Source organism: Dermochelys coriacea, chromosome 6 (genome assembly GCF_009764565.3).
Source record: "Dermochelys coriacea isolate rDerCor1 chromosome 6, rDerCor1.pri.v4, whole genome shotgun sequence".
Classification (NCBI taxonomy): Eukaryota; Metazoa; Chordata; order Testudines; family Dermochelyidae; genus Dermochelys; species Dermochelys coriacea.
Window position 1 is genome coordinate 100,903,406 of NC_050073.1, and position 12,447 is coordinate 100,915,852.

Consider the following 12,447-nt stretch of genomic DNA (forward strand, 5'->3'; position numbering starts at 1 on the left):
CCCGCAGGCAGCGGCGCCTCCCGGCCCCCGGGGAACGGGCTGGGAAGAGGCGCCACCCAGGGGGCGGTTTAGAGCAGCCAGCACCCGGGGCGCCCTGCGGCTCACCGGGGGAAAGCGGGACCCACGCGGCCCTCGAGCCACGCTCTACGCCCGTGTCCCTGCCCCCGCCCGGCCTTGCGGGCCCCGTTGCGCCGCAGGGTGGGCTGCTGAGCTACTGCCCGCGCCTCTGCTTGGAGCCGGCCGCGGTGGAGCGCGCCCGGCCGGAGCCAGGCCAGGGGCGAGAGTGCAGGCGGCTAAGAAGCGCGCTGCTCCCCGGCTCAGTCAGGCCCGCGGGCCTGTCCGGCCTAACCAAGGCCGCCACCTCCCCGGCTCAGGCGCGGTGAGAGCGAGCCAGCCAAACGCGCCCTCTGGGCTGAGCCGAACGCCCGAAGCGCTCCCCGGGCGCCAGGCCGCAGCCGCCAGCCGGCGAGGGGAGCGCTCACCCCAGCCCCGCATCTGCCCAGCTCCAGGGGCGGGGGCCGGGGGCCATATTTACATGCAGTGCGTAAGCCAGGGTCCCCGCCCGGGGCTCTGGCAGCGTCCAGCTCCTTCCCCTGCCAGCGTGAGCCCAGGCACCAGCGAGCTGCTCTGAAAATGGCCAGGCGATCTCGGGCTGGCTTTCCTGCCCTTCCAGAGCAGCTCCCGCTAGATACCGCGGGCGGGTATTTAACCCAGTACCCAGTTAAAACCTGATACTCGCTGCCGTTAAGCGTCAATCGCCCCACTTGACATGCGAGGGCTTGGGGAGCTTTGCAACAAGCTTAGTTGCAAAACGATTGCTGGGCGCTCCTGGCAGAAAACCAGCAGCTTCGGCCATTAAGGGTACCGCTCTGGGACGACGGTAACCATTAGTAAAGGAAACCCACCCAATCGTACTCGAAGTTACGGTGCATTTAGCAATGTGCAACTGTTCACAGCTGGGTTCGTCCGTTGCCCGTATTTTAAAAAAAATAAAAGAAAAGTTTTGCTTTCTTTTTTAATCGTGTCTCGCGCCTGCTGAGAAATTTAACATCGCTTCACACGCTGAAATTAGGGATTAATCAATTACAAAGTGGCACCATTTACAACACCGTAACTTTCTCTCTTTCCACACTAGTCAACCCCGGATAAATAAATAACTGCAGACGCCCCTTTTTCTAGACGAAGGGAAAATATGTCGCCACCGTCGGATTTAAAGTAATTATAAACAGCACAGAGATAAATAAAGGGGCCTGCGTATACCTGTGCAACACCTCCGCAACTGATTTTATTTACGAGCAATCACTTCGGGGTAATGTACACTATATACAGATCTCTTTTCCCTCCAACAAGGCAGAGTGTGTGCAAGTAGCATCCTTTTGTGCAAGTCCCACAGTCCACGACAAGGGTCCATTTGCAAGGTATCAACTATCGGAGTCCAAATCACTTTTCCCTTTTTCTTGCCTCTTTTCTGGGGACGTTTTGGAAGCTTTATTCCATTTCTGTGCGTTTTCTGACTCCTCCGAAGAGGATCTCTTTTGCCTTCTCCATTTTGCCCGGCGGTTCTTGAACCAAACCTGTCATTGCAATAAATCAAATCATTATAGTAACAATAACAACATTTTGTTCAGACAGGCACCCTTTTCAGACCGTACGCGTGACACCAGTTCGGCGTGGAATGCACATCTTTCACTCGATTTGCTTTGGTTTGGTTTAGATGGAAAAGCAGAGTAATTACAATCGTTTAGGTATATTTCAAGTCTAAGGTTTACCGCATTTAAAGAGGGGTGATCTCTTGTCGAAATTTGCTAATTATCTGAGTGATCGGCTTATCTATCCGATTGCAGACGGGTATGTTTAAGAGCTAAACTTTTTGCCCCTCTTGAAAACCTGTTGCATGCTCCTCCATCAATTTGCCTTGGACAATGTGCGGCGATGTCTGCAGCTAGACTAGGAATTGAGACTCAGTTAACTTTTAAATATAAAGGGGAAAATACCTCCACTTTTTCCTCTCTTAAATGCACCCTCCTGGCCAGCTGTTCCCTGGTGCCCACATCTGGGTATTTAGTTTCCTGGAAGAGGTTTTCCAAAGCTTCCAGCTGCTCGTCAGTGAAGATAGTTCGGTGTCGTCTTTTCCTCCTGCAGTGCAACTGGTTCAGTAACTGCAGCTCAGTCCGGGACAAGGTGCCCACGTTCATATATGGCAACATCTGGTGGGGCACAGGCGACATCAGGACGGACCCAGTACCCTCGTAGCCTAGAGAGAAGACGACCACACTATTTGCATTGGAAGGAGAGATCAAGACCAGATCACTCCGTTAAAAACCTGTACCTCCTTCCCTCGGACACCGACCCACCGACACAACCCGAGATCCTCCTCCGAGCCCGAGACAAAGAACCCCCGTGCCAAAGAATCAGAAATTAGAATGGGGCTGAGTGAGACGCGTCCTATAGACATAATACAGGGCAAGGAATTGCCAGGGTGACAGTACTTCGCTGGGATTCCTAGTCACTTCGGAGAGGCAGGGACCCAAACGCTGTATACAGCTGGCTCATCAAGCACACAGATAGCCAGGCACCCTCCTCGAGAACAATCTCAAACCGCCCCCCACCCCGTAAAGCGCCCCGGGCTCTCCCAGCTGGGTGAGAACGAACGGGGCACCTGGGCTCGCTTACCTGTTGCAGGGACGCACGAACACTGCTGCGCGCCCAGAGGCTGCACGGCCCCACAGCACGAAGGACCCACGGGGGACGCCTGCACATGCAGCTGCCCGTAGTAGTAGTTGTTGTAGGCAATCCTAGATCCACTGACCGCGGGCAGATTGGAAGCGGGGGCCACCGCCCGGGAGTAAAATCCGCTGTAATCGGTGCCGTAGAGGGAGTCCCCATGCAGGTTGGAGAACACCACGGGCGCGGCGCTCTGGTGCAGCAGGACCGACTCCTTGCAGCGGGGTCTGGCGGCCAGGATGTTGTCGATGCTGAACATACCAGCAGGCATTACCCGAACGCTGCAGGGGCGGGCAGGGAGGGACGAAACCGAAACTTTTCCGAGACTTTCAAGGGGATCAGAGCGAAATAAATTGATCTTTTGCCGCAGGCAACGTGTGTCTGAGAGAGAGAGTGTGTGCGCGCGCTCGCAGGAGCCTGCCCTGTAACTTTCCTCCCTCCACTCTCGCCTGTTTACTGATCTCAACCCAGAGGGCTGCATGGAGTATAATCCATCTGAACTTCTTCCCTTTTTTATACCCAGGCGACGTCATCCTGGCTTTAGTTCCTGGTAATAGGCAGATGACAAACAAAACCAGATTTGACTTTATTTTGGGGATGGGGGAGGGAAGAGGTGGAGCTGGGAGAGGGGTACACAAAGGAGTGAAAGGAGCCTGATCTGTGTATTGAGAATTAATGCAATTAACTTAATCCTTTCCATTAGTGGGACTTTTTTTCTTTTTGTGAAAAGGCCCCAGCTTTAGGCTTGATCTCTCCGCTGCACCGGCTAATTGCCCAGGTTAATCTGATTAATGCCATTGTGGAGAAGTGGTTAGCAGCTCCTAGACCCGTCTATTATGCACCTACTCTCCTCGTGTTGGTTCACATTATTAGGTGTGATTTCCTCTGTCTGCGACTCAGAGTCATTATTTATGCTTGGAATTGGTTAGGTAACACTTAAAAAAAAATCTTTAAAACGAATTAAACTGCGACACAGTTGCGCCATATTTTGTGCATGAGTGTTTCTGGGATAGGGTTTGGGTCTTTGCTCCTTTGACTCAGGAGTAGAAGGGATGCGTAATGTGCCTTGTTTTTTAAAAGCACAACGCCTTACCCAGAATAAATTAACTTTAAAAAACATTATTACGATTATTTCTTTGGACAATTGTTTTAAGCATTTTTTTTAAATTCAAGCAAGGCAGCTATTAATGGCTTTAACATTGCAGAAATACTAATCTGACATCTAAAACACATTGAGTGGTAAGGATTCAGATTCTCTTTTCATTTATTAAGATGCGCTTTTTCTTTTCAAGAAAGAATCATTTATGTTCTGTCCTAGAAAACACAGGCTCTGGAGCAGCGATTGTACAGTACTTAATTCTGCCTGCCCATTACATGTAAAGGGCGCGGTTTAATTCTCTTAAACTGTTTAATAAAGACGTTTGTCTCTCTTGGTAGCTGGCTCTTGTGATTTGCAGAGTAGTTGGTCTGTCACGACTGTCACTGGGAATCCACAGGAGGTAAACTGAATAAGATTAGACTATTTGCCCTATCAACCCTCTATCAAAAGGAGGTAGAAAATTGTACGCGTGAAATGAAAACAAGCCATTAGATCTGTTTACGAGGAACAAATTATTTTTACTCAACAAAGATTTTACTCATTAATGCTAGGGGAAACGTACTTGTGGCCCGGCCCTACAGTATTCAACAATTTCAAATTGGATATGAAAGTGATCTAGACCAGGAGGCAGTTAATATCGGCAAAGGGCTTGTATGTTTGGGGTTTTTTTTTTTAAGATCTAGTACTCACTTTTTATTAATAAATCACAATATGATTAGTTAGAATGTTTCTTTCATTCAGCTTTTGTTACTTTGCAGATCAATTAATTTTCTTCTGTTATTTAAAGAAAAAAAAACCAAGCACAATTGCAACCAAAATATTTGACCGGAGTCCTGGATGTGAATTCTTACACACGGCGTTTAGATGTGAAGTTCATGCAGATTTCCAAACGTACTGTAAAGTCAAACTGTTGCACAGAGGTAAAACCCGTAATTCCTTCGGACTAGATTGGCGCTTCCAGTCATGTTACAAATAGAATAGCATGCTGCAGCATTTCGCGAGCTCAGTGCTTGTTCACGTATTCGTCCTTGGTGCCTCTACTGAACTGCTTAGCACCCCTTAAATCGCAATCTGAAACTCCAGTTTACATACAGTGCGCTCTGTTGAAATGCAGAGTATCATTCCGTCTCAGTCATAGATCTTCTAGGAGTCGAAGGACAGAGAAATGGAGCAATAGTGGGATTGCTATGAAACTGACAAAACAGAAGACGGAGGGGTCTCGTCTTGAATACAACGAGAGAGAGAGAGAGAGAGCGACCTACCCTATCCACCCGTTTACATTAACAAAATACCACATTACAGTGTCCAGTATCTTGGGTTTTCTTAAATAGGGAGCGTCCTGCATGTTTTTTATGACCTCTCGGCTGATGTTTTGTGTAATAAAGGGGGATACCACTTGGTCCCAGGTGTGTTTTTATACCAAACAAGCAAGTGACTGAGGCTGATGAACTTCACCTTGGTGTTCTGCGTAGTATAAAGGCAATATTTGTACATTAGAAGGGCTGGGGAACATTCCTAAGGCAGAATCAGAAGAGTTTTGCAAGCCCTTTTCTGATCTGGCCAGTCAAAATACAAGCAGAGCCACAGAACTATGTTGCCAGAGCTACCTAACCAGCCTTAGCCGCTGTCAGTTTAATTAAGATAATTAGCTATAAAGTATTGAATTCCCCCCCCCCCCCGAAGTTTAAAATAATTCCTGCTCACGCTATTCGGGTAGTATGAAAAAGCCTGTAGTCGTTCATTTTTAGGGCAGAATTAAGTTATGGTGGATACATTTTGATCTGCTTGAATCAATTATTCATAGGTTTATTTCCTCAAGGTAAGATTTTTCATCATACGACAAGTGTGTTACGTTAAGTCACAAAGTAGCCGTAATAAGATTGTAGAACCATATTTTTCTCGTTATGATCGCCATGCTTTTAAAGTATGGTTAAGATTTGTAATACTTTGCTGAATCACAATCTAATAGCACTCATTCTGTTCCTTTCTATAGCCATAGTACAACGTTTTAACAGAGAGCTTCTTTATAGTTTCCAGTGGTTATTTTTTAAATTTCTGGTTAATTTTTTTCCAAATAACGTTAAATCTTTGTATAGAAGTTGTAGATGCATTTTAGTGAACTTTAAACAGAATCTTGATTTATTTATGTAACACACAAACACACACACACTCTCTTACTAAAACCTGATTTAAGAGTTTCTCATTTCGCATCCACTTTGCGCTAACTTACAAACTAATAATGCGTTAAACAATCTGTTGTCCCATATTGTCAGGGTGAAATTGGAATAACAAATGAAACGCAAGCAAATTGTATGGCATAGTGTTGCTAAGCGATTGTTTGTTACTATAGCATAGTCACAGCATGGGTTGAAAGATGCATCTAAAGAGGAGTACAGTAACGGGCAGACCAAGCTGTTAGATATGAAATAATGTAAACACTACATTGATTTTCATTATTACCACCCAAACACGATTTCATACAAAGCAATCACCATGCATAAGTCTATGAAAATATGCTGGTTGAGAAGTCAGTCGTTTTTATAATAGTTCTCACTTTAAAGATATTAAATAACAGATCAGTGGATGCAAAATACATCGATTTTTGCGAGTTCAGTATATCAAGTCGCTTTTTTGATTACAGCAATACCAGCAATTTATTAGAAGCTCTGACTCTAATGAATTGCTTCTGTGATTTAAATAGAAATGCCAAAAGTTTTTCTGCCATGAAATTTCTACCAGGAGTAGTAAATCGAGATTCCCCACCACCATCTACACACACACCTTCTCTCCCCACTGAATTAATTCAAAATGGTCTGCGAAACTTTTCTCATTTACGTTTTATAAGGATGCCAAGCTCTGTGCACTATAGGATTACTTCTCAATCGTAAACATGTAATTATGGACCAGAGAAGGATTTTATATGATGTATTCTTTTAGAAATATGCTCATCCTTAAATTCTAGGATTGTAAGGGCCGCATAGGGGTCACCTGTCACCTAATTAAAAAAAGAATAATATGTATTATAACCGAATCCCTGTGCCTGTTTGATTCTAGCATTGGAGCATGGAATAAAATTATTCTGTTTAAGAAACAACCCATTTTACTGTATTTCAGCGTTAGTAGCATGCAATAGGTATTTTATTCTTTAGGCTACTGCAAACACAATCCTTAATTACGCGTCACTAGGACGTTGTTGTGAAGAACAATACATCTTCTCTCCAACTTTTGGCGAACAGTTCTTAGGAGTGTTAGGAAAAGGGAAGATCCTAATAAGCTTCTGGGGACAAGTTGTGGTCGCAGACACCTGGCTGTAAATCCGGAGTGACTCCACTGATTTCAATAGTCACTCCGGATTTACACTGGTATAGCTGAGCAGAGAGGTTTGACGCAGGAGATGTGTATCAGAGAGACTGGAATACACAACCTCGTGAGGATGCAGTGTAAAATGATGCCAGCTCAATTAGAGAAAAAAATCCTTCTGAGTTGATTTTATTCACTCAACCTGATTTGTTTTAAACTCTGAACGTAGACAGAGTTCCAAACATTTAATAAAATGTAAAACTTCTTAGCTAACATTGGTGTGATAACATACACACCCAAATATATACCATTATTGCAACGATTTGAACTAGTTGAGAAGGGGGGACGGGGGTGAGTGGATGGATCTCTTGCAGGGTGGAGAGGCAGAGAAGCAGATGGGAGAGAAAACAACACTCATGATTTATAATGAGCTAACACTTTCAAAATAAAATAAAGCACTTTGTAGTTCAGTTTACAAAATAACTGAGTTTGCAAATGTTACCATGACCCTTAGTCAAACATCAGCTTTCCCAAAGTTTGTTTCTAAACGATTGAATCATTACTTAACACCCCCCCCCCCCACACACACGCATAATGCACAATTAGGGATAATTTGTTCCCAGAATAAACTTATCTTGGACTGATTAGGAAAGTCAGTCATTTGAAAACTAGGCAAAACTGCTAAGGCTGTTCCTAAAACTTCCCTCTAATGATATCAGCTTCTAAAGTTTTCATTCATATAAACCTTATTAATGAAGATATTTTATTTAAATGTCAAGGGGATTTGAAATTTAGAGTAAATTATGAAGCTTGCATGTCTTGCCAAGTCATGGGTCAAATGCGTTTGTGAAAAACTGCTAAAAGAGCATATGGTTTTGAATTTTTCTACAATGACTAGTGTTTAAATAAATTGCTTGTACTGCTTAACTTCATGTATAATTTTGACAGAAATTGGCCTATAGCCTTTTGATATGTAAACATTTCAGGCTTTTATGCGGTATAAAAAGACACTTGCTTTTTGGGATCAGCTAAAGCAGTCACCCTGTAATTCAGAAAACTGGCACCTACATTACATTCTTGCTACATTTCAACTTTCAAGTGGCAGCATAAAGAAAAAAGAGAGGATGTTTCAAAAGCAATGTCCATTTGGAATTAAAAACTGTAAATGAGGTGAGAATGTGCCACTTACTATCTGATTGAAATGGATAAACCATAGCATTAAAGTGCATTCCATGTCTTTTTTTTTTAAACAGACAAATCAGTGAAGGGACACTTAAGTATAGCACAGGACTGACTTGCATGTCAAATTTCTGTCTTACAACAAAATCAATCAGTGTAAAGCACATATAGGTGTTGAAAAATCTCGGTATCACTTCAGAATATATTTCCATAAAATGTTGCAATGATACAGGCCATCCTGATGCAAATTAAAATGGGCTTTTGTGTATGGAATGTTGCATACAATTCCGCATATAAATGTGATATGAAGGCCTTTAAATTATTTTTATTCCAAAAACAATTTAACTGAAACTGCACTAGGTTGCATTGTCACAGTGCACTAGGCCATACCCTAAACTTCTTCTGCAGTTTTTACTCAGGCAAATCTCCCACTGAGTTCAGCAAGAGTTCTTAAAACCCTGAGTAAATGCTTCAGGATCTAGTGAATAGAAAATAGTGGGTGACTCAGTTCTAAGTCTCCTTAAACTAAAATGATTGTGTGTGTGTATAAATCCACCAAGCTACTGAATAAATCCATTTATTACCAATATATCTGTCTCACATAAATAAACCTCCTAATGTTGATTGGATGGATAAGTCTAACCCAGTGCTAGACAGAACAGGACCTGGATAGTTGCCGGTGCCAGACAGCTCAATATGTTTATTTCCTGTGTGCTTTAGCTGGGGCTAAGCTGAAGTTGGAAAAGGGTTTAAATGAACTATGTAATTTCAATCTGTTACTGTAGTAAAATTCATATTTATTGTATATGTCAGGTTGTCATATACAGACCTCTCAAGATACACTGCCCCTTTTGTTAGCTTGTGGAGGTCATTTTTTTGCAGAATTACAACAAGTCAACGTAGACCTATACCTTGTATACAATTCAGATGCTATAGCAATTTAAAAGCCCTTAATATGGATACAATCTATGTGATGAAATCTAATTAAGGAAATAGAATCCCTCAAAGGTGTCTATAAATGGGAACAGAGGCAAGAGAAGGTGTTTTATGCAGGTTTCATATGCATTCCAACACAATGCATTGTAGTTAGTAAATGGAGAAGAATAACTTTTGTATTTTGTATATTAAGAAAACATTTTTTCCTGCCAGTTTCATATTACATGTAAACCCTGCAGATAATTTCAATTGGGAATCTTTTCTAATTATATATCTATTTCAAGGAGACTGGTGGGAAAACAATTAAGAGTACAACCCTGTACTCAGGAAGTCAATGGGAGCAGGCCCTTAATTTGTAATTTCTCTTTTCACCAAATATTAATATTGTAGTTTGAGAGAACACTTTTTACAGGCCTTAAGAGCGGTATTTATTGAGAGAGATTGTGGACAAATGATTTAAGAACAGTCAGGGTATGTCTACACTGAACACTAAGCCCAGGCTCTGAATCAGGTTTGAGCCCAATCCTCCTTTCTGTCCACGTACAAATCAGTCTAACTTGAGTCAGCAAGCACTCAAGACCCAAGTCCTATGACCCTGCTGTGGGGGTGAGTCAGAGCCTGAGTCCCACTGTGACTCGGGTCCAAGTCCTGTCATTGTGCAGTGGGATGCAGGTTAGGCAGCACATACGAGTCAGAAGATCTGCACAGTGCAGTATGGACATGGTAGCATGGCTGAGACACCCGGGTCAAGCAGTTGTAAACCCAGGTTTAACATGCAGTGTGGACATTCAAACATGGGCTTGGAAACAGCAAATCCACAAGCCCACGTTCAACAGACCCAAGCTTAGTGTGCAGTGTAGACGTACTCTCACAAGTATAGTGAGATGATCTGGATTCTGTTCCCTTTTCTACCATTGACTCTGTGTGATGTTGGGCAGGTCGCTTGGCATATGTCTACTCTGCAATTAAATGCCTGCAGTTAGCCTGCAGCAGCTAAGTCAGGCTTATGGGGCTTAGCTTTCAGGACTATAAAACTGCAGTGTAGACATTCAAGCGTAGGATGGAGCCTGAGTCCAAATGTCTACCCTGCAATTTTATAGGCACACAGCCCGAGTTTTGCAAGCCCAAGTCAGCTGACACAGGCCAGCTGTGTGTATTTAATTGCAGCGGAGACATACCCTAAGCCTTCCATCTACATTATGAAAATCTACCATGCTAAGGGAATTGGTTATAACACAGTAGTGCCTGGTAAGATTGAAACATAAGTCTGTCTTTTAGCCAGGCCTGACCCATGCTTTAAGAATGTTCCCAGATTGCACTACAGCCCAAGACCTGAACCGGATTGTAACCAGATTCCACAACATAGTTGATTGTCATAGTGTTGATAAAGCTTTAATCCTACCTGTACTTTTGTTTTACCCTCCATAAAAGGGGGGTAATACAAATTCCTTATGCCATGTATGTGTTGTGAGTCTGAAATCTTGTCTATGCTTAAAAGGATTTGCCAGTATAGCTATATCAGAAGAGCTCGACTGGCAGGGCCACCTCATGAAGATGCAGCTTATATTGGCTAGAGAGGTTTCAGAGTAGCAGCCGTGTTAGTCTGTATTTGCAAAAAGAAAAGGAGTACTTGTGGCACCTTAGAGACTAACAAATTTATTTGAGCATAAGCTTTCGTGAGCTACAGCTCACTTCATCGGATGCATTCATCCGATGAAGTGAGCTGTAGCTCACAAAAGCTTATGCTCAAATAAATTTGTTAGTCTCTAAAGTGCCACAAGTACTCCTTTTCTATTGGCAAGAGAGTTCTTTTGCTGGTACAGCTTATACTAGCTCCCCCAATAGAACAAATTATACCAGCAAAAGGACCTTTTTGTCAAAATAATTATATATACACTACAGCTTTTGTTGATTGGAGAATGTGATTTGACACAGATATGCTGATAAAACTTTCTGGTGTAGACCAGCCCTAAGCTATACCAGTATAAGACACCTTTCTACTAGTACAAGGGTGGTCTAACTTACTGACCCTCCAAGCTACATACGATAATCTTCAGAAGTTCAAGAGCCGCAAGACACACACAATTTGCCGAACAGGGTGGTGCCTGCCAGGGCACAGGGCTTCTGCCCCGATGCCCCTGCAGCGCTAAAGCCCCGAGACCCCCCTCCTCATAGGGCAGATGCTCCTAGCCCCAGCACTCCACCGCAGGGCAGAAGCCCCGAACTCTCCCCGGTCTGATAGGTGGGGGGGGCAGTTTGGGGCTCCATGAACCGCACTTCAACTGTAAAAGAGCCACAAGCGGCTCACAAGCCACAGTTTGGCCACACCTGTACTAGTATAACTGCCTCAGCACTAGGGCATACACCAGCATAACTACATTGGTTAAAATAAAAATCACACCCCTAACTGACATAGTTATTGCAGTATAACTTTTTTAGTGTAGACCAACCCTAAGTTCATTAGTATTGGTAATGTGCTTTAAGATTCTCAGACAATAGGCACTTGAAAAGGACTTCATCATCATAGATGCTGAGCACTCACAACAGCCAGTCAGGTTCGTGAGTGCTCAGAAACTATCAAGATCATCCCAGAAAGAATTTATTTCTTATATATGCTATCAGTACTTTTACTGCTTGGTTTCCCACTGTAGCCATTTACTTGTGATTCAGACAGTCTTAAGAAATCATTCATAGTTAGTTACAAGAGCAGCCATTTTACTATTTTAAAAACTTTTTAAAAAGTGAAGCATAACAGAAGATGCACTTTATAGTAATTGCTTTAATGTACACATTTTAATATATCAAAATTTGTATGCATAAAACTTAAATTTTCAGTCATTTTAGGGTCTGATCTGCAGTCCTTATTCAAGTCAAATTCCCATTGAAGTCACTAAGGGCTTGATCCAAAACCCATGGAAACCTGTTGATTGCTTCCCAGGAGCTTTGACTCAGAACTCAACTGCAAAACTGGGTCTTTCACCTACAAAATTCATTTACCTTTGCAGAACACCATAATACTGAAATACAATAGGTTACTGCAGGGGTAGTCAATAGGTGGATCACAGGCCAAATCTGGACTGCCAGCTGCTTTTGAACAGACCCCCAAGTCTTTTAATTTACTATTTATAATTTTTTATTATTATTATTTTCTCTGGAATCTTGACCAAGAAATTTGGACTGACACACACAAAAAAGGACTACCTTGGGTT

At 43.1% G+C, this 12,447-nt stretch overlaps 1 protein-coding gene across 1 annotated transcript; it reads right to left on the reverse strand.

Annotated features, from left to right (window-relative positions):
- Positions 1-939: 939 nt before the first annotated feature.
- Positions 940-3,218, reverse strand: GSC (goosecoid homeobox). The gene is made up of 3 exons (XM_038406831.2): positions 2,674-3,218; positions 1,995-2,254; positions 940-1,574 (listed from the first exon to the last, which is right to left on the reverse strand). The coding sequence occupies exons 1-3, from the start codon at positions 3,203-3,205 to the stop codon at positions 1,422-1,424; spliced, it is 945 nt and encodes a 314-aa protein (XP_038262759.2). The 5' UTR covers positions 3,206-3,218; the 3' UTR covers positions 940-1,421.
- Between the last annotated feature and the right edge of the window lie 9,229 nt (positions 3,219-12,447).